Genomic DNA, 22,687 nt, shown 5'->3' with positions numbered 1-22,687 from the left:
GCGTGACGCGTCTGGATGACCAGATCTTCATCAACCGTAACCCTGGCGTTCCCTCCGTGGTCAAGTTCCACCCCTTCAACCCCTGCATCGCCGTGGCAGACAAAGACAGCATCTGGTGAGAGACAGCGGTCTTATACGCAACACCTCAGCTATATTTGGAACACATTATTGACTGTCTCACATGAGTCTATCCCTGTACATCATGCTCTACTATGGCCAGAGATACAGTGCCTTCAGAAAGTATTCACACCCCTTGACTTTTTCCACATTTTGTTGTTAAAGCCTGAATTTAAAATGGATTAAATTGAGATGTTTTGTCACTGGCCTAAACACAATAACCCATAATGTCAAAGTGGATTTTTTATTTATTTATTTTTATTACATTTTTTACATATTAATAAAATATTAAATGCTTAAATGTATGGAGTCAATAAGTATTCAAGCCTAAATAAGGTCAGGAGTAAAAATGTGCTTAACAAGTCATAAGTTGCATGGACTCACTCTGTGTGCAATAATAGTGTTTAACATGATTTGTAACACAACAAAATGTGGAAAAGGTCAAGGGGTGTGAACTTTCTGCCCTCAGCCCTGGCCAAACGGAGCACTACAGTATATGATAAATAGGAAGCCATTTGAGATGTGGCAATTGACTGTTTGCTGATCTGAGAGGACTGGATATGTCTATACAAGCCATATATTATGGGTTATTTGTGTTAATCTCTGTAAAAAGAGTTGAAAGTCATCAGAACCAGGTCATTCAGACACATGCTGTAGTGGCAGCCCTGAGAAAAGTCTGGCCCCTATCAGGGCCATGACACAGTCCAGTGACGCACATAGAGACATATCTGGCAGTGCTACAGACACTTGGTTTGATGTATAGTGCCGGAAGTAACTAAAGTGCTGGGGAAAAGTGCTGGAAGTAACTAAAGTGTATGTGTGTTCTCTAGTTTCTGGGACTGGGAGAAGGGGGAGAGGTTGGACTACTTCTACAACGGGAACCCTCGCTACACCCGCATCACAGCTATGGAGTACCTCAACGGACACGACTGCTCACTACTGCTCACTGCTACAGGTCAGACACACACACACACACACCTATACACTGTACACACAGGCAGGTAGCCTAGCGGTTAAAGAGCGTTGGGCCAGTAACCGAAAAGTCGCTGGTTCGAATCCCCGAGCCGACTAGGTGAAATCTTCCGCCGTGCCCTTGAGCAAGGCACTTAACCCGAATTGCTCCTGTAAGTTGCTCTGGATAAGAGAGTCTGCTAAATGACAAAAAAAGTATTATATAAATACACATACTCGCGATCTCATGAACACACACATACACTCACAGACTCAATTATCTTGTACACGCACGCACGAACGTATGCAAGCACACACACACGTGCAATAATCGAACAAACTCCCAAACTGTCAATCACTTCAGCATCACCCCATCGAGCTAAATGCAGAGATCTTGAACAATGCAGAAACCAAATAGACCCTAGTTGCCTCAATTCAAGGACACCATCATTTTGCAGCAAATAAATGTGCATGTTTTCTCCCTCCTCCTAGACCTTGAAGTCTTAATAAGCAAGCCTGGCTCACATCCTCAGACAGGAACACACACTGTTCCCTGGGTGAAAAAAATGCTGTCTTAAATAAAAATAAAAGGAATTAAGTCGGCAGCATTATATTGAATTGCTGGACAGCACCATTCTGTTCACGGCTTCAAAGTCATATACAGTCATGGGATTTTGTCTGTAATTTTAAACGTAGTCATTCATTCACCCTGGTTTGTAGCCCTGTCTGAAGACTTTCAAAATACATCCGTATTTGAAGTTCTTCCCTACCGTGAAGTGAAGGATCTAGCATGATCAGTCATTACTTCTAGGAAGAAAGGAAGTGTACATTGGAACATGGCCTTGACCTAGGCTGGTTCAATACTGAACGTTCTGGGATAATTTGGCAATCTGTTCAGGAGGACTAGAGAAACAAGCCCCTGTTAACACAACCTTGAAATGAGTTTCAGTTTAGTTTGCGGTGCCTTTGTAGAATGGGTGGCAGGGCTTGAAAGCGGTGGGAAGGCTACCATTCTTGGAGGAGAGGCACGAGCGCATTGTATTGTGCATATGAGTTTGTAGAGTTGAAGGAGGCTAGAGGCTGAAGAGACGAGGGAAAATTGCTTGAAAGTTGCTTTGTGTAAACCCAACGTAAGAACTTGTCAGTTAGCTCTTTTGTACAAAGATTTGTTCAAAGATGCATGTTAAGGGATAGGATGCCTCCCAAATAGCACCCTATTCCCTATATAGTGCACCCATAGGGCTCTGGTCAAAAGTAGTGCACTCTGTAGTGTGCCATTTGGGATGCTGCCGTAGACTGTGCTCCTGTTGTGTTCTATCGGCACTCTTAGGTCATGGACGTGCTCGAGGCCATAGCGTTTAATTCAAATCCATGTGCACATGCTTCGTCTCATGGGCACAAAGGGAGGAAGTGTTTGTGCAAGTGCAAATATGGAAGTTGTTAGCTACCTCTAACCTTGTATGATAATGTTTCACATGTTTTTTTCTCTCTCTCTTTGCTTTTCCTTCCTTCTCTCTGTCACCTACCCCCCTTTCTTTCTTTCTGCAAACCTCCCACTCCCACCTTTCTCTCCCTCCCCTCTCCCTCTCTCTCTTTCTCCTCCTCTAGATGACGGGGCGTTGCGTATCTGGAAGAACTTTGCGGACCAGCGGAACCCAGAGATGGTGACAGCTTGGCAAGGCCTGTCCGACATGCTCCCCACCACCCGAGGTCAGCCATCCTCCAGCTCCCACAGTAAAGACCACGCTATTTACCCCCCTAGACCCCCTCCATTTATCAGCCTAGACCCTCAGTGTACCTCCCTATCAACCTCAGTTTACCCCCCTGTCCTACCACCACCACCACTACACACAATACAACCTTTACCCCGTTCCCCGTTCCCCCCCACCCCAAACCCTCAATCCACCTAGTCTTAGCGTCCATTATTCAAGTCCCCTCTTCCTCCCCACCCGTTCAGAATTCAGGCCCCCGTCTCCACACACCCCTTTTCCACCATCTCTCCAAAACCCTCATATTTCCCACTCTACATCTGTCAACCTCTTGTCTATGTTCCTCTCTATAGTTCTGACATGTAGCCATTCAGAGAACTATAGGCTATGCTTATGGATGGCAGGTGCAGGAAACGGGCTACTTCATAAAAAATAATAATACAAATAATATGCCATTTAGCAGACGCTTTTATCCAAAGCGACTTAGTCATGTGCGCATATATTTTTACGTATGGGTGGTCCCGGGGATCGAACCCACTACCCTGGCGTTACAAGCGCCGTGCTCTACCAATTGAGCTACAGAGGACCACAAAATACTGCATTCATTCATTCATTTGTCAGGGACCATGTGCAATGTTTCATACAAATACAGGCATTTATTTTGATGCAGATCACCAGTTTTGGTGCAATATAGGCTTGAGTTAGAATTGTGTCAAATCAACAACCCAAAAAGCGCCTTAACAGTAATCTAAATGCAATCTTATACGTATGTACACCGGATGAATTTACACAAGATATACTAAGAATATGTACAGCAGTAGATTTATTAGTGGGCAATGTCAAGAATCCAGTATATAAATAAATATGCAGTGTGTGTGTATAAACAGTGTAATTAAAATGCCCAATGTACAGTATTAGAAGTGTGTGCGCACATACAGGTCAAGGATGAACTGTTGTATGACATTCAATACATAGCTGAATCACATTCAATTATCTGTGGTGGGTGTGCAGGAGGACAGGCAAGGGAGCTAGCTAGCAGGATGTTAGCTTTGACAGCTCTGTGTAGAATCCTAGAATGAGACACACTCATTCTATTCAATGAGTGTATGTGTTCTGACTGACTGACAGTACAGCGGACCACCAGCTGTGTGTGTCCCTATTAACAAAGATGAGCAACGTCCCTGCTCAGTGTACCTGCTGAGAGGCGACACACTTAGCTAAGCATCACAGGGAGAGCTGTCATACACACACATCCCTGAAGATTTCAGAGTAGGGCACATATCATAGTCAACAACAAGGTATTCAGCAATCAGGATTTAGCAGGGTAACCACCACTTCACCTTGGAGGTAGAGATGGCCTGCACAGCTCAAGCTTGCGTTGATACGGGTAGCGCAGCTCAAATGAACAGATGCCATTGTGAGATCATCATTGGCAGCGATTGTAACGGCTTCAGAAGCACACACATTCCAAAATCTCCCCCATCTCCATAACACAAGCTCTCCCCTCCATCCAGTAACGGCTTGTGTCGGGTGCTATTCCTCTTCATTTTGCCTCATTTCATTCAGATCCTCTAATTCTGGCTTGCTACTTTGCTGCTACGTTGACTTTGGTTGGCTTTATGTTCCGTCTTCCTCTCCCTCATTACATGAGGGGCAGAACAAGGCTGCTAGCTCCCCCCCACACAGTAATAGTTGTATTGGTGTTAATGATGTTTCACTATGCTATATGCAGTTAGTCCTGTTGTATTGCAGAACACACTGACACACACATTCACATGTATACACTGTGTACAAAACATGTTCTTTCCATGAGACTGACCAGGTGAATCCAGGTGAAAGATATGATCCCTTATTGATGTCACTTGTTAAATCCACTTCAATCAGTGTAGATGAAGGGGAGGAGACAGGTTAAATAAGGATTTTTAAGCCTTGAGACAATTGAGACATGGATTGTATGTGTGCCATTCAGAGGGTGAATGGGCAAGACAAAATATTTAAGTGCCTTTGAGCAGGGTATGGTAGTAGGTGCCAGGCGCACCGGTTTGTGTCAAGAACTGCAACACTGCTGGGTTTTTCACGCTCAGCAGTTTCCCATGTGTATCAAGAATGGTCCACCACCAAAAGGACATCCAGCCAACTTGACACAACTGTGGGAAGCATTGGGGTCAACATGGGCCAGCATCCCTGTGGAACGCTTTTGACACCTTGTAGAGTCCATTCCCCGACGAATTGAGGCTGTTTTGAGGGCAAAAGGGGGTGAAACTCAATATTAGGAAGGTGTTCCTAATGTTTTGTACACTCAGAGTACATGCATACACACACATTCACACTCGCATGCATGAACACAAACCAAACGTGCATTCAACAAGGTGCACACACACTCTTATCTGCCCTGTGGTACAGGGGATTTATACTCCTCTGCCCTCCAGGCTTTTAGATGAGATATGAACTACATCCCAAATGGCACCCTTTTCCCTATATAGTGCACTACTTTTGACCAAGGCCGTAGGGTGCATATATGATATAAGATGGAGTGTAACTATCTGGAGCCTGTTTTAAATGCACAGCAAGTAGTTGAGTAGTGGACTATCTCACTCTTTTAGTTTTTGATCCGGGTGTATCAGCGGTATTAACATGGATGATGTAATGCTGGGGAAACTGCAGCCTTGTTCTTCCGCTGCTCATTGTGTACGTGTCTATGCGCGCTTATGTGTGTGTGTAGGTCCTTGCATGCGGGGGTCCTTGCTAACGGTGTGTTGTGCTGGGGCTGATGTGCTTCTGACTCTCCTTTCCCCCTTCCCCGGCTCCTCCCCATCTCCTTTCTGCTCCTCCCCTCGCAGGTCTGGCCAGGCGGGTCTCCATCTATCTTGACAGGAGTAAGGGACAGGGAGGTGAGTGCTGCCATCTTCTTTTCCCCTCATCTGACTGTGTGCTGCACAAACTCCAGCAGTCTGTCCCTGCACTACTTCTTCCTCCTGTAACCTGACCCCTTCATCACCCCCCCCAGGCCTCTCTTTCTTCAGTATCCCTCTATCATACAGGCCAAAGCTGGTGTCGTGTCTTCCTACCGGTGGTCATGTACAAAACAGATATGATGGGTGACAAACTCTGCCCAGACAACTCTCTAGTTTTAACTGTAAGCTTTCGCACGCAAGTTAAATGCAGATATAGCGTGATTGTCATGTTTGTTTTTATGAATTATTAACTTTGTTTACTTGTTTTACCCTTTATGAATAAATTATAATAAAAACAGTTTGTGTAGATATAGTTAGAGCCTTTTTCCAGCGTGATATGGGAATATGACGTTTCTGGTTCTATCTGCCCAATATCATTGCAGGGTTCGGATTCCAGTGGGAATAGTGCACAAATCAGGGAACCCCCATTAGTCTTAGAACTATCAACACAGCACCCCCATATGTGTTATAAAATATCATTTTTAGGGCATCCTCAATCATCTAAAGTGTATAATTAGAGGCCTGCTGGTCATGTGTGATGTTGATAGTAGAAATAATGTCCAATACTTCTCTCCAACCTCTAGCCCTGAGGCCTAACTCCAGACTCTAGAGTAGCCATGATTAGTTCCCTCCACAGCCAAGCAGGGGGCCTTAACTATCTTCATCCAGACTTGGGTTTTTCCTCTGCAGCTGAATTAGCATGCAACGTGTGTCGGAGAGAAGATAATACAGAGATAGGGAAGGAGGAAAGGGTAGAGAGAAAGAGAGGAGAGAAAGTGAGGGATTGACAGAGAGGAGGAAAGTGAGAGAGATATGAGAGAGGGAGAGCCTGCCTGCCTGTTTGGGTGTTTATTTGTTGTGGAGCAGCGCAGCGCGAGGCTCCGTCTCCCTCTCAGCCCTCATTACACCCTATGGAGTTATCATTAGTGTTTGTTTAGCATTCGGAGAGGGAGACGCACATCGACTTACCGTCCACACAGACAGAGCGCAGACCTAATTAAGTTCTCATGCAGATGTCGTTTGTAACGGCTTGCGCTCTCCCCCCTCTCTCATTCTCTCTCGTCTATCACGCCCCCCAACTCTCTCTCCGTTTTTCTCCTGCAGCAGCTTGAGGAAGTTTTTCATTTATTTTCTTTTTTCTGACTAGACTAGGGAAGTTTGAGTGAAAGTAGGGCAGTCCTGGGGCTGTTTGGCTGGGGGGGGGGAGATGTGTGTCCTACTCCACATACACTGGATGGCTGGAGGCTTGTTAAAAAGGCCTCTGGGAGGTATTGGCTGGGAGATACAAGAGCACAAAAGGATACGTGGAGAGCGAGGAACAGAGTGGGGGGCAGAGAGGGACTAGGAGAGGAACAGACAGAGAGGGACAGAGACTGAATAAGAGAGAAGGCTCAGATGGCTCAGCGACTTTGGATCACTGTTGTAATACTCAGACTCCCTTAGTCTGCAATACAGGTTAAATACAGGCACCGCTCCACTCTTTTGCTTTATGTCTCTCGTCAGCTCACAGGTCAACTAGCCTAGCACCAAAAGCTTCGTAAAACTACCGGTGTCAGTGTCCATCAAATCAACCCCATCCATAGTGACACCCTCATCATCAATTATATGCTAAAGGGGTGCAGCGTAGTCCTAGTTAATTCCGTCACCTGGGTCCTGGAGGACACTTTCTAAGCAAACGCAATGAAGGGAAGAAAAGAGAGAGAGGAGGGGAGAGGGAAGGGTAAAGTCAGCGCGCAGTCTTTAATAAACTGCGGTGTGTGAGAGCCAATCCATCAACAGGTAATAATGGTGTGGAATGAGAATGCAGAGGCAGTGCTAGTCTCCTCTAGAGAGAAAGAATGTGTGATGGAAATATAAAGTGACACAGAGGGATATATAAGGAGAGCTATAGAGAGAAGGGGATTAGGGAAGAGAGGCAGGGGCAGAATGAGTAGTGGAATGTGGCTATCTTAGCCACTGGAGACCGCTAACGCTAGCTTATGCGAATACTAGATATAGCGCTAACCTCATTGCGCTAGCAGCCAGCCCCTATACGCCACAGCAACACCCACGCACAGGCAGCCCCGAATATCCAATCCATTGTACAGTATGCTAATGCTGACTAAATCATTAGCCGCCTTTGTAGTCATTATTAAGGAGAACAATGGGCCTCCAGTTAGGAGGGAATTTGAGATGGAGGGAGAGAGGGATAGATAGTGTGAGAATGAGGGAGAGAGGTAGAGCGAAAGAGAGAGAGAGGCAGGGTATATATTCGAGGAGGTATTCCCCTGTGTATAACGAGAACCCTGAGAATCAGATTGTGATGAGGCAGAAATGCCTAGGCTGCACTCCCTCATATACACTCCCTCAGTCACGCATCTCCATACATAATGTCGGTATTGATTTCTGTGTGGACTCCTAAGATCCCTGCCTCACTGGTTAGGCTGCCATAGGGAACTCAGATTGATTCTCTCATTTTAGGGAAGTTGACTAGCAGCATATAGAGTTGGTGTAAGAACTCAATGCATTGACCCTGATGTGACCTAAAGCATGGAAAATCTTTCAATGCCTGAGATTTTCTTTGGATTGGAGTTGGTTAGGAATGAACTGTATTGAGGGAGTGAAGCAAAAAGAGGTGATGGAGTGAGTGGAAATAGGAAAAAGATGAAAGGAAAGAAAGAGAGAGCGAAAGAAAGAGAAATGGGGTGGACTTGAAGGGCGTTTTGTTCTCTTATTGTCCTGGCATTGGGTTCAGTCAGTGTGTTGACTTGTAAGCAGGGGTTGGAACCGGTTCAGGGAACAAAAAATAGGGAACGAAAACTGGAAATAATTATGTTTTTTGAGGAACGGAAACATAACCGGGAACGAATGTGATCTCTAGTGTTCAGGAACATAACCATTATTTTAATATTTGATAGAAATACGCTTTTGGTGCTTATGGAAGATTTCTGGGATCTTTTATATCAGCTCATGAAACATGGGACCAACACTTTACATGTTGCGTTTATATTTTTGTTCAGTATATATAAACCGGTACTTTCTTCTGGTTTGAACCGGCTCAGAACTTTATAATGCTGATCAGAACAGTGGAATGGAGCTGAAAAAATTGTGCTTCTGTTCAGAACGAAACGATTGGAAATGTTTGGGGTTTCCAACCCCTGCTTGTAAGCATTGACTTTAGTACTATCTGCCTGGAATAGTTAAAGTAAGAATAAGCAAGATTAGGTTTTCTCTGCTGCACTCCCTTCCTCTCCCTCTCTCCTCATCAACCAGAGATGGGAATTTCTCACTAACGCAGAGCTCCAGACTTCAAAGGAATGCCTCCTCTTCTCCCTCATTCTCAGGTCTCTGAATGGGGCCAGTTGTTCTGTGTTTGTGTGTGCACGCGTGAGTGCGCTTGTGTTGTTTGTGTGTGTGTGCGCACGCGTGTATGTAATGGGGGAATCACAGATGTGCGTGTGAGTGTCCCAGCTCTGTGGGTGGCTGAGTACACTCTGTGAAGTGTTCCCCCCCACGCGTCTGCATGTGAGCCTGAGCTAGCCAACAGCCCGCGTAGCTGTGACGCCAGAGCTAGCCACACTGGGGCTTTGGAACAGGGCTGTGAGGGATTTGGACCAGACAGATAGAACAGGGTTGGGATTGTTGATGATTATGATAATGGGGAAGAGGAAGGAGATCATGATATGTAGGTGGAGGAAAAGTAGGAAGAGAAGCAGTGTGCGATTCACTTAGAGAGAGAAAGTGTGTGTGTTTACAGTGTGTATGTTGCAAAGCCCATAGCTGCTTTCAGAGTTATCCCCTGTTCCTCTCCACACCTGTCTATCACACAGCACAGGTACAACACTCTGGGAAACAGTGTCCCTCTGCCAGTCTTCACCTGTCCGTCAAGGTTAGGCTACGCCCCCGGGCCTCTGTCAGGTGTCACAGAGCGGCTTATCAAGTACGGTTGAGACGCGACCACAGCTTAGCTCTGTGACTCCCTCTCTCAGTAGCAGCATATGGAGGTGCTGACGGCTTCTCTCTCTCTCTCTCTGGGTGTGACACCCTGTCAGTGCTGCCTGCCAGTAGTAACATCTGGTAGAGGAGTTGGTCTTTTAACCTCAGCCTGTTGTGAGTCACAGGCAGAGGTGTAGTCCAGGGTATACGCTGGTATACGGCGTATACCTACTTATTTTTCAGTCAGCATTGCGTATACCCACTTCTAAATCCCCCCTGATGCGCATCATTCAGTAATATCTGTGAGTCAGATTGCCTATTTTCTTCCTCGGGGATAGTGAAGCCATGACCCACCCTCCTCTGCCTCTAATTGGCTGGTACTCGCTGCTTTCACTGATTAGATTGGTTAACTTTAGGCATGAGGACTGATGAGCCAATCAGAGGCAGAGTAGGGCGGGTCATGCCGAGGAAAATATCGCTAATACCTCAGGTGCCAGTGAAAAAAAAAAAAAAAAAAACTCAGGTGCCGGTGCCACTTGACTACGATAACGGCAGCAGACCAAACAACGGATGAAGAAAGGACACAAGCGGCGGTGTGCCACCCCAGTTGATGGAAGACATCATTCTGAGGTAAGTTTTAAGGTGGTTTCCAAATGAATCATTATTTTAAACTACTGGCAAATTGCCAGTGACTGCACATTTAGAGGAGAAGAGATGTTGCCGCCAATAGTTAGTGCGAGTCGGCTAACGTTATGAAGCTAGCTACGTAGATTGGGATAATGTGGGGAAACCGGGGCATTGTTGGTTTTCAGTAAGTGTTTAATCAACCCAGTTCATAAGAATTTCATACCAGACTGATGAAACTGATTATCTCAATGTTTATGAAGCTTGTTTATTATTGTAAAGGTCTAAATTATAACGTTAGCCAAGTTACTAAGCCCTAAATTATAACATTAGCCAAGTTACTTAGCCCTAACTAACCTATATGATCTAGTTTAATTGCATAGTAGCTAAGCTGGTAGTTGATTTTTAAGTAAGTTAAAACACAAGAATGGGGACAAATAGTTTAAGATTCAGCCTAAAACAATATTGAGGTCTAATCAGGCTGTCTTATTTTGTATAGGGACAGGTAACCATGAAAAGGAAGGGAGATATTGCAGACTTTTTTGTAAAGAGGCACAAATCAGGCCCAGATCAGGCCCAGGCAGACCCCACCCCTAAAACCAGCAGCCCTGGCAGCTCTCAACCGGGAGCTAGCCAGGCAAGTCAGTGTGAGCATAGAGAAGGATCCAGTCTACCACCACCAGGTCAGAACACACAGGCAGTAAATTGCATCTCCAGTTTATTGAAAAGTGAAGCCTCACACTGTAACAAAAGGTGATTTTGACAGATTAAGCCTCATTTTGAATTTCTGTGTGATGTTATTTATTTTATTGCCCTTCTATTTATTTTGTCTGTATCCATGTTTGTTTTTTACAATGCTACTGTTATATAACATTTTGTGTTAAATTTGTTGTTTTTTTGTTAAATAAACTCTCCCAAGTATTTCACTCACTAATCTCCTGTATGCTTCAGCTTCACTTGCTGAAAATATTTCCACTTGGTTATGCAGATTGTTAATGTAAAGAGGGGGACCCATGTCTTGCTGATGACTATTGTGATCACAGTAGTGTGTGTGTGTGTGTGTGTGTGTGTGTAAGTGTGTGAGAGAGAGAGAGACAGGGAGATGCATAATTAGTTTTGTTGTTGTCTGTAGACATCAATAATGACTGGCCAGACCTGTGGAGTGCTAAACAAACAGAAGACTTCAAATCCAAGAACCCCTGGTTGGGATCCAAAAACAAAAAATTGGGTAAGTTTAGGTAGATTGCTAGTTTGGGTAACTTCTGAAACAGTGGGCACAGATAACTTTGTGTGTGTGTGTGTGTGTGTGTGTGTGTGTGTGTGTAAAGGACCATGCACACGTACAGCTGTGGATACAGGAGTAGTTACATTGTTTGTTTATGCTTCGCAGGATGTCTGGTCTGTAGCAGTGTGAACTCCATTGGGATCGACAAGGAGCAAGGACAAGGTGTATCGCTCTCAAGAGAATGGATGAACTTTGAAATTCAAGTGTCTGGCCAGGGAAGTAGAACAACAAGTTTGTCAATCTTGAGAAATAAGGTGAGGAAACATGCGTTGTCCAAGGCCCACACTCAGGCTGTGAAGGTGGCAGAGCAACAGAAAGAAGCTGCCATTGAGAATGCAGTGGAGACTATGACTGAGTCCTACATGAAGGAAACTGAAGCTGTGTTTCGAACAGCCTACCATCTGGCCAAAAAGAACCGACCCTTTTCTGACCATGAGAGCCTCATTGAGCTGCAGGAACTGAATGGTGTAAAAATGGGCTCAATACTTCATTCACGTTACAGTGCAACACAAATAATACAACATGTTGCTAGTGAGATGCAGAGCAAAATCATCAGTAGCATTATAGCATCATCCAGTAAGTTAGCTGTCCTAATTGACGAGGCATCTTCTTTAAGTCACAAAGCTGTCATGACAGTTTCTATTAAAGCATCAATTCAAGAAGAAAGCCCTGAGTTCATATTCCTGGAACTTGTTGAACTGGAAAATCAGAGAGCAGATGGCATATTACAGGCGTTACTCACCTGTTTAACTAATGCTGGCTTTACAGAAGAGTGGCTTCATGAAAACTGGGTAACATTTGTATCTGATGGAGCCAGTGTCATGCTAGGAAAGAAGTCAGGAGTAGCAACCAGACTGACTTTGAGATTCCCAAAGCTTTTTGTATGGCACTGCATGAACCATAGACTTGAACTTGCTGTGTCAGATGCAGTTGATGAGGTAAACTCTGTCAATCACTTTAAAACTTTTATCCAGAAGCTATACTCTCTGTATAGTGTGTCAAACAAAAATGAACGTGAACTTGTTAATGCAGCAGCTGAAGTAGGCTCACAACTTCTTCGCATTGGCAGAATCTTGGATGTACGCTGGGTGGCCAGTAGCTTTCGGACTGTTCGTGCTGTTTGGACATCCCTGGGAGCTCTTGTGCAGCACTTTAAAAATGCTTGCAGTGATGAGATGAGGTCCACCAAAGAGAGGCAGATGTACAGAGGTTTGTTAGACCGTGTTCAAAGTCCAGAATTCATTTGTGACCTTGGCCTCATGTACGACACTCTCCATGAACTAAGTCTCCTGTCACAGGAGCTTCAGTCTCGTTCTATAACGCTCCTCAGAGCAGAGCATCTGCTGAAACGCTCAATCAGAGTGATCCAGTCATTCAAAGAGAGTCCAGGTGAGAAATATAGTGAGGCTTTAGAAGCAAAACAGACTGGGGAGTATCGGTCTATAGCCCTGAAAACAAATGCAAAGCTGAAGTCTATCAATCCAGGCCAGTTCTTACAAAGCCTTGTGAACAATCTGGAGAAACGCTTGTCTTTTGAAGATGAGACCATCATGGACCTCAGCATCCTTGATCAGAGTAAGTGGCCATCAAAGCCCAGCATCCGCCATGGTGAAGAACAAGTTAAGCGACTGTGCAAGCGATTTAACTTGTGCACAGACCAAGCACTGAATGGGATGCGGGACCTACTGGAAGAGCCCAGTAGTGAGCCCAAGGACCTAAAACCACTTATGAACTGTATGAAAACATTCCCTGTCGGTACAGCAGAGTGTGAGAGGAATTTTAGCCTTATGAACAATATAAGCTCAGACAAGAGGGCTGTCCTTCTGATCTCAAACATATCAAACTTGATGATGATTAATATCAACGGCCCACCAACTTCCAAGTTTGATCCTAGAAAATATACAAGGACCTGGTTGAAGAGCCATCGTGCTGCCTCTTCGGTGCGTTCTAGACAGTGCAGTGTGAAAGCTCCTGCAGAAAGCAAATTTGTCTGGAATATACTGTAGTATGAGCAAAGGTCAGAAACCCAGTGCTGGGTTGAGAGAGTATATCACTGTTGATGTGTTGTTAATGCATATATTTTTGTTAATTGTTAACTAAATATTGTTGTAACATATTTTGTTGAATGATTTACCGGTAAATGAACATGTTCAAAACAAAGCATATAGCAATATGAACAAGGATGCATTGTCACCTTCAGATTTGAAGTATTTTATTTAAATAAATGTGCAAAAAATAATCGAAACACCATTTCCTGTTTGCCTCATGATAAATACATTTTACATTCATCCAGGCTGCTCTTGTGACCAGTAGTAACTACAAACTGCTCCTAATCAAGTCATGATCATTTTATAATAGTGTGCAAGTAGAAATTACATATTTTTGGGTAAACTAAATCATAGTCTTACATGTCACTGTTTCTAAAACAGGGCTTTTTTCTGGACTACTTAAAAAAAAAAAAGGTGAATACTGAGAGTATACCCACTTCTCCAGGGACCACTACACCACTGGTCACAGGGTTTGCAACCGTCCCAAATTCCACATGTATATAGCCCCCTACCCTTAGGGTTGGATAGATATTAGTGATATCCTGATGGCTGGTGTCAGACAGTGACCTTTCATTTGACCCACAGTTGACTCAGATGGTGTGTTTCCTGTTTACATCCGCCAGGCCTTCAGTCTGAGTATGTGTCTGAACAGCAGAACCTGTGCTCAGCTGGTAGATCGTGTCCGAGTCCCAGACATTGACAGCTGGGTCTTTGTCAATGGTGTTTCCGCCTGTGTGTGTTCCGTTGTATCTTTGTGTGTGTTACTAACCAATGTCCTCTCTTAGGTGCAGGCATGGTGGTGGACTGGGAGCAGGAGACGGGGCTGCTGATGACGTCTGGAGACGTGAGGGTCATCAGGATCTGGGACACGGAGAGGGAGATGAAGGTCCAGGTAAAGAGAAACGCACACACTGATCATGCTCCCTAACCTCTTTATCAATGACAATGTTTTGAAATGTCACAGTTGCCTCTGCACATCCATTATTTATCAGGTGACGAATCTCAAATCCCTTCTACAAGTTATTGTTTTGACCAATAGGTCCAATAGGTCCATTGGGCATAATGACAATCTGTGGAACTGTGGATACTTTCCCCCTCTTTCTTGCATATCGGTTTACAGTGCCTTCAGAAAGTATTCACACCCCTAGAGTTTTTCCACATTTTGTTGTGTTACAGCCTGAATTAAAAATTGATTCAATTGAGATTTTGTGTCACTGACCTACACAAAATAACACGATGTCAAAGTGGAATTATGTTTTTAGATTTTTTTTACAAATTAATAAAAAATCTAAAGTTGAAATGTCTTGAGTCAATAAATATTTAACCCCTCTGTTATGGCAAACCTAAATAAGTTCAGGAGTAAAAATGTGCTCAACAAGTCACATAATAAGTTGCATGGACTATGTATGCAATAATAGTATTTAACATGATTTTTGAATGACTACCTCATCTCTGTACCCCACACAGTCGAGCAGTGAATTTCAAACAAAGATTCAACCACAAAGACCAGGGAGGTTTTCCAATGCCTCGCAAAGAAGGGCACCTATTGGTAGATAGGTAAAAAAAAAGCTGACATTGAATATCCCTTTGAGTATGGTGAAATTATTAATTACACTTTGGATGGTGTATCAATACACCCAGTCATTACAAAGATACAGGCGTCTTTCCTAACGCAGTTGCTGGAGAGGAAGGAAACCGCTCAGGGATTTCACCATGAGGCCAATGGTGACTAAAACAGTTAGAGTTTAATGACTGTGATAGGAGAAAACTGAGGATGGATCAACAACATTGTAGTTACTCCACAATACTAACCTAAATGACAGAGTGAAAAGAAGGAAGCCTGTACAGAATACAGAATTCCAAAACATGCATCCTGTTTGCGATAAGGCACTAAGGTAAAATTGCTAAATATATGCATATATTGTACAATCCAGGTGTCCAAAGCTCTTAGAGACTCACCCAGAAAGACTCTCCGCTGTAATCGCTGCCAAAAGTGATTCTAACATGTATTGACTCAGGGGTGTGAATACTTATGTAAATGAGATATTTCTGTATTTAATTTTCAATAAAGTAGCTACAATTCCTAAAAAATTGTTTTTACTTTGTTATTTTGGGGTATGGTGTCTAGATGGGTGAGAATAGAATAGGTATTTAATCCATTTTGAATTCATGCTGTAACATAACAAAATTTGGAACAAGTCCAGGGGTATGAATACTTTCTGAAGGCACTGCATGCATTCTGGTATTCAGCACCTGGTGCAACATTATCAGTTGTATTTCCATTCAACCTGTTAACCCTTTATTTGACAGACAGTAGTATGTGAAGTATTCGAGCCCTGCCCCGGGCTGTATTGACGGCAAAGGCCAGACACATTCTCCATCAGTCAGCTGTAGACGTGATTGATTGAGTTGTTAGCCAGTTACTCAATGTTTAATGGGCACCGTGACAACCACAACATTTGTTATGTCACGGCAACGACTATGTAATTACGTTAATTTTTTCCCATATTGCTTTAACTAATTGTGTGTGTGTGTGTGTGTCTACCAGGACATCCCAACGGGGGCAGACAGCTGTGTGACTAGCCTATCATGTGACTCACAGCGGTCTCTCATCGCGGCGGGGCTCGGCGACGGCTCGGTCCGCGTCTATGACAGAAGGATGGGCGCCAACGAGTGGTGAGTGGTCTAACGCGCACATACATGCACACACGCTCGTACGCTCACACAAACGCAGACACACACTTTTAATGGTGCCTCCACACCTTGACTACACGCTTTCATAAGACTTCAACGGTGAGAATCATCCCTACACGCACATGTACCTCATCACATTATTCTGTCTAAAATGTGACTTGTGAGGTAAATGTGAATGGGCTACTAATCTTCCTGATTCATGACTAAATCATAAGGTTTCTTATTCCCAGTACCACAGAGAGAAGCTGTGTGTCTTAATGTTTAATGAAGCTCTCATCAGATATATTTTATGCAAGAGTGCTTTTTTAATCCCCTTAATTATCATATTACACAATGTAAAATCGTTTGAGCAAAGACAAATATGTAAAGCTGTTGATTAGTTTTTTCTACACTTGCCGGACAGTATATTCGGTTCACGAATCTAGTACCGGGTCAGACTACCCTTTGCCTCCAAACAACCTAAATTCTTCGGGGCATTCTCCAAGGTGTTGGAAACGCTTCACAGGGATGTTGGTCCACGCTGACGCGATGGCATCTTGCAGTTGCTGCAGATTTGACAGCGGTACATTCATGCTGCGAACAGCCCGTTCCATCTCATCCCAAAGATGCTCTATTGGGTTGAGATCTAGGGACTGTGCAGGCCACTCAAGTAAACTGAACTCGCTGTCATGTTCGAGGCAATGTTTTTCCGCTCCTCAATTGTCCAGTGTTGGTGATCACATGCCCACTGGAGCCGTTTCTTCTTGTTTTTAGCTGATGGGAGTAGAATCCGGTGTGGTCGTCTGCTCCAATAGCCCTTCCGTGACAAGGATCGACGAGTTGTGCGTTCCGAGATGCCGTTCTGCACACCACTGTTGTACTGCCCCATTATTTGTCTGTTTGTGGCCCGCCTGTTAGCGTGCACGATTCTTGTCATTCTCCTTCGACCCCTCTAATCAATAAGCTGTTTTCGCCCACAGGACTGCCACTGACTGGATGTTTTTTGTTTGTCGCACCATTGTCAGTAAACCCTAGACACTGTCGTGTGTGGAAAAACCCAGGAGGGCGGCCGTTCTGAGATACTGGCACCGATGATCATACCACGCTCAAAGTCGCTTAGGTCACTCGTTTTGCCCATTCTAACATTCAATCGACCAGTATCTGAATGCCTCAGTGCCTATCTGCCTGCTTTATATAGCAAGCCACGGCCACGTTACTCACTGTCTGTAGGAGCGATCCATTTTCGTGAACACCCCGGTGTACTTAATAAACTGGCTGTTTATTTGATGACTCATATCACTGTACATAATTTAATTGATGAGTTGTTCATGAAGTGATTTTTGCTGTATTCTCACCTGTGCAGCTCCCAGCTCTCCTGCCGCATCTTGTGTCCACACGGTCGTGTGCGTCATCAAATGCTTCCCCCCCACAGCCAAACATTATTTTAGTTCCCCCCCAAAGAGAAAACAGAGCAATTAAGCCATAAAATGTCCCATAAATCTTTAACTAATGCTAATTTAAGAGCTTCCCCTCAGGCACTGAGACTGTAGAACACTTTCCCTATGTGGTCTTCCTGGCTCTCCTTTAAAACCAGTAGAGGGCTAAGCAAACACACGCATCGCATACACACATAGGCAAACACACACTCATGCACACTCTTACACAACTATTTTTGCGAAGGGAACAGGGATAGGTTTTGGTCCTCACTTTCGCTTTCTGATTGCTACTTACTGCTGGCCCAGGGTCAGATTTGTTTTCTACTTCTTAAAGCTAGGATTTGAGGTTAGGTCATCTAAATCCTAGATCTGTGGTTAGGGGCAACTTCTTCCTCAATCTTCAATCACAGTGCCTCAGTCACTCAAGGATGCTGTTACCATGGAGAGGGGCTGTCCTATAGTGATTATACCATGTACTTAGGGCGACACCCAGTGGCCATATACACACACTGCAGCCTTGCTTACTGTTTGGGGTTTTAGGCTGGGTATCTGTATAGTACTTTGTGACATCTGCTGATGTAAAAAGGGCTTTAGAAATACATTTGATTGATTGATTGATAACATAGACTCCATTCAACACAATGACACTGCTTTAAATTCTCACACGTCGGTCACCTTTACACTGTGTGGGAGTCCATCCACCCACACTGCATATACTTTTCGCATCTTCCTCTGTCTCTCCTGTGAACAACAACATGGTTGTAGGTGGAGTAAAGTTGATGATGCTTTTCCTCTGTTTCCACAGTCGTGTGATGACGTACCGGGAACACTCGTCCTGGGTGGTCAAGGCCCACTTACAGAAGCAGACGGATGGCAAAATCATTAGTGTCAGGTAGTGCTCATTGGTGATTGATTGAATGGTTGATTGATTGATGGATTATTTCTGTGACATATTCGGGTGCCCAAATATGGTCATACTACTATTTTCCACTCTCTCACACTCTAGTTCTCTTGCTGTCTCTTTGGCCCAGTCCAAGACCAGCACCCTACTTATTGTAGATCTAAATGGATGTGATGACAGGTCATGTACTGTTTGTACTCCTTCATCCTCCTCCCCAGTGTTGATGGAGACGTGCGGTTCTTCGAGCTGCGGTCGCCTGACTCTGTGAACGTGCTGCAGACGGTGAAGGGGTTAACAGCGCTGGACATCCATCCACAGGCCAACCTGTTCGCCTGGTGAGTTCACAGGTCACGGCACAACACAGGAAGGGCCTTTATAATTGGTCTAAACCATGGAGGTTAGATAGAGGACTAGATGGATTTAACCCGTTTTAGCCCTCTGTCAAACTCTATGGTCAAAACTCACTTTTTAGGAATTAAATGTGGTCAATACTATATGTCATGTATTAACGGGTGTAAGGTGGGGGACGGTCTGACGATTTCAACGTTTGCTACATTTGGTATAGCAGCTATGAAACTAATTTCTCACTCTTTCTTTCATTCTCTCGTTCTCGCCATCCTTTCCCAGTGGATCGATGAACCAGTTCATAGCGGTGTACAACTCCAGCGGTGATGTCATCAGCAACATCAAGTATTATGAGGGGTTCATGGGCCAAAGGATCGGGGCTATCAGCTGTTTGGCCTTCCATCCCTACTGGGTACTATGGCATTCTTACTCTGTTCATAGTAGTCTGAATCCCAACTTGAAAACATTTCATGGGAACTACGATTTGGGTGAATAATGCATTCAAGTGAATAAGTTGGAATTGCGTTGGTACAAGGATTATACTCTGCAAAACCTATTAACTTGTACATGTCTTTTCATCACACCTAATTAAACTAAATGGTTTGGAAAATGAATGTTTTTACACCTGTCTTTATGAGTCCATTATATTTGTTATCTTTCTCTCTCCCAACAGCCCCACCTAGCGGTGGGCAGCAACGACTACTACATGTCCATCTACTCAGCGGAGAAGAGGCTCAGATAACCCCTCAGCATCAACCCCCCCCCCCCTCGAACTTTACCTTTGACCCCTGACCTCTCTCCCCTCGGAGCCAGGATGTAAATGACTTTTAATGTACATATGCAATTATTACCACCCCTGAATGTTCTATAGTGACGGCTGCTGACAAACTCATGTTATGATGACTTATATTATTATTCTTGATCGTTTATTCATATTCTTATTATGAAGCTATTGATTGTAGACTTGGCAGTGCTGAGGAGTGTGTATATTTAATTGCGTATATACAGAGACAAATAATAGGTCTATTTTAAAGGTTCCAGCCTTGGCTGGGGCAGACTGGCGTTGTCACTACCTGAATGAACTCTGAATGACCTCTACATGACTTTTCTATGACCTCTATGCATCGGGGTCAAGGGGTTGTCAAGAGATAGACAATTCCCTCTCTACTCTCACACACACACTCACACATGACTCTGGACCTAAAGGCGTGGCTCACGGACGCCTGCACGACCCTTATTGAAACCCCCCCCACCATGCCCCCCCCCCCCCCCCCCTTGCAATAGCTAATAGACTTTCTCTCACTGCTCGCTCACAAGATGGTGGACTACGTCCTTTTCCCCCAAAACGGCCAGGCACTTTGACCGACGGGGAGCATCTGGTGTGTGAGAAAGTTAAATGTAGAACAGAGCACAGATGAGCCCAACGTTGGCCCACAGCCTTGGACACAAACTGATGCCCATATAGATGTCCACTACCATGCTATACTGTAGGACTAACCAAACCTCCTTGCATCCATGCGCCCAATTGTGCTAAACTCACCAACCTTTGCCATTCATCTCCATTGTCCTTAGCACAATGGGTGACTACTGCTCAGTTCTAATCCCAAGACTGAATGCTACCTGTCTGCCCTACCTGCAAAGCAATAATGAATTAGCAAGGTGCTCTGTACAGCCTCCAAGCCTCTGCTGCTCTAGCTCCAGACCCCCCACTCATCAGCTGAGCCATACCCGCCTGAGGAGCCCCAGCACTGGGAGACACGGAGAAGTTCGCTGGGGTCCTCTGAAGTATCAGCTCCAGAGCTCTGGCTGAGGCCCGCTTGGACCATGCCCATCCCCAGTCTTTCCTACAGACATAACCCCAGCCAGAAGCACTGAGGCTGGACGAGAAGAAAAACTGCGCCCCCTGCATCCCCTCATCCCAATTGACAGCAATACGAAGCGGTCTTGTGGGGAGAGGGTTCTGCTGCTACTTTGCTGCATCCTCGCACACAGGCTTATGAGGACTTTATGAACTGTGCAAGGACTGTCCCCAGAAACACACACCCCAGCCCTAGGCAGCCCTTTCCCCTGTGTGCCAATAACCAACCTCCCCCCTGCTATTCGCTACAGTTTTTGGAGAAAAGTCTGCTGCAATTATTTTCTTCTGTCTTTCTTTTTTTTTTTTTTACCTTGCTTTTATTTGCCAGACGTGTTTGGTTTGATATTCTTTAGCAGAAAGGGAGTTTCAAGAAGATTGTGATAGTTGAGTCAAAAAACAGGAGTGACTTCAGACCTTCCTCACTTGGTGTAATACCAATGGTAAATACACAGGAATGCTCCATAGCACTTCTTCAGTTCAGTGTCCTTGTTGTTAAAAGCCACAGCTCTCCTGTCAACTTCCAACACTAGCTCAGGTACCTCATGAGCCACAATATACCACACAATACCACAACGTCTCCGCATGATAGACACAGAGGTCTGACTGCCACAAGGTCTGGTGTTACTCTTGATGTGACCTTCCTGTTTTTCTTTGAAACTTTTTTTCCCCCACTCGCTTTTTTGTAATTTTATATTTTTAATTTGCTGGTGTTTGTTTGCCTTTGGATCTCAGTGGGATGGAGAGATGGGAGAGGACTGTTTCTCCCCCTTTCACAGACGCTCTCTCCCACCCGGTGTCTCTCCTCATACTCACCCATGGATGCTACCCTCACCTTTTTGCCTCTAAGGTCAACCTAGAAAGGAATGGACAATAATGCTTTGCCTGTGGACTGAAGGTAACCGGTAACACATGCCATGCGTTCTGTATAAGCGGCTGCACTCGCATTCATAACCAAGCCCCACTACGCTCTGTAGCTCCCCCTCTAGTGTATGGAGGAGGTACTACAGCCTTCACTGCTTTCACTGACACCTACAGCAAAAACCCACAGCGCTGTGTGTCAGCCATGCTCAGAATCACATCTAGATATCCTGCTTTGAGTTTTAACATTTTAGATATGGAAACAAAATAAACTTTAAAGACATAGAAGGAAAAATTAAAACAATCAGGTGTTTCTCTGTGACGGTAGACTGCTTTGCTGACTGGTTTATAAGACAGGAGGTGAAGTCAGTAAAATAAACCAAATACACAACAAGACTGGTTTTCCTGGTGTTTTTTTTTGTTGGTGTGTGTGTTCATGTGTGTGTTAATGTTCATGCTCTCATTATACAGTTCTACATGTAACGTGTAAGACAAATGTATCTGCTATTGCGTCACAATATTAATTTCATTATCATATCGGTGTATCTGGAATGTTTTATTTAAATAAATATAACACTTTTTATCAGGCATATTATCCTCCTCACCAGACCGCTTCAAAACGTCCCCTGAAGAGTGAGTGTCTGTGATGTGAAAATCAGTCCTGATATGAATTTCATATCAAAGACTTAATTAAGCCTGAGATTCGAGGTGCTGCTTGCTACGTTTTGTTTTAGTTTTTCATTCTGAATCCTTGTATTTATTATTTGTTTGGTATTTCATGAATATTCTGAATAAAATCAGATTTAGGTCTATTCAATCCGTATCGTGGAAGTTCAGCGTAATTGAAATTATATGGCAATGTTCCTACGTTAGCAGAGACTGCATTCACCATAAATGCTGCATATCTCGGCTCAATGGGAAATTACCTTTACATTTCTATCGGGCAATCTGTAACACTTCAGCGAGACAGATTGAATAGAGGCCTTAACTTTGTTAACTGTTTCTCTGTTTGC

The 22,687-nt window shown here is 44.3% G+C and overlaps 1 protein-coding gene across 3 annotated transcripts in view; it reads left to right on the top strand.

The window, feature by feature from the left end:
- Window positions 1-22,070, top strand: part of rptor (regulatory associated protein of MTOR, complex 1) — a 190,617-nt gene extending 168,547 nt beyond the window's left edge. The window contains exons 27-36 of one of the 3 annotated variants that reach the window (XM_084163749.1): window positions 1-115; window positions 948-1,072; window positions 2,677-2,778; window positions 5,618-5,668; window positions 14,389-14,495; window positions 16,152-16,279; window positions 18,518-18,604; window positions 18,832-18,948; window positions 19,241-19,370; window positions 19,632-22,070. In XM_084163749.1, the coding sequence (XP_084019875.1) occupies window positions 1-115; window positions 948-1,072; window positions 2,677-2,778; window positions 5,618-5,668; window positions 14,389-14,495; window positions 16,152-16,279; window positions 18,518-18,604; window positions 18,832-18,948; window positions 19,241-19,370; window positions 19,632-19,700 (1,031 nt within the window). In that variant the 3' untranslated portion in view covers window positions 19,701-22,070. Of the gene's footprint in view, window positions 116-947; window positions 1,073-2,676; window positions 2,803-5,617; window positions 5,669-14,388; window positions 14,496-16,151; window positions 16,280-18,517; window positions 18,605-18,831; window positions 18,949-19,240; window positions 19,371-19,631 lie in introns of all 3 variants that reach the window. The other 2 variants (XM_084163751.1, XM_084163750.1) reach the window with 2 other exon arrangements.
- Window positions 22,071-22,687: the final 617 nt, after the last annotated feature.

This window comes from Coregonus lavaretus, assembly GCF_964263955.1.
Source record: "Coregonus lavaretus genome assembly, chromosome: 6".
In the NCBI taxonomy this organism is placed as follows: domain Eukaryota; kingdom Metazoa; phylum Chordata; class Actinopteri; order Salmoniformes; family Salmonidae; genus Coregonus; species Coregonus lavaretus.
Note: the sequence above shows the minus strand (reverse complement) of the source record. Positions and strands in the feature narration are given on the sequence as shown.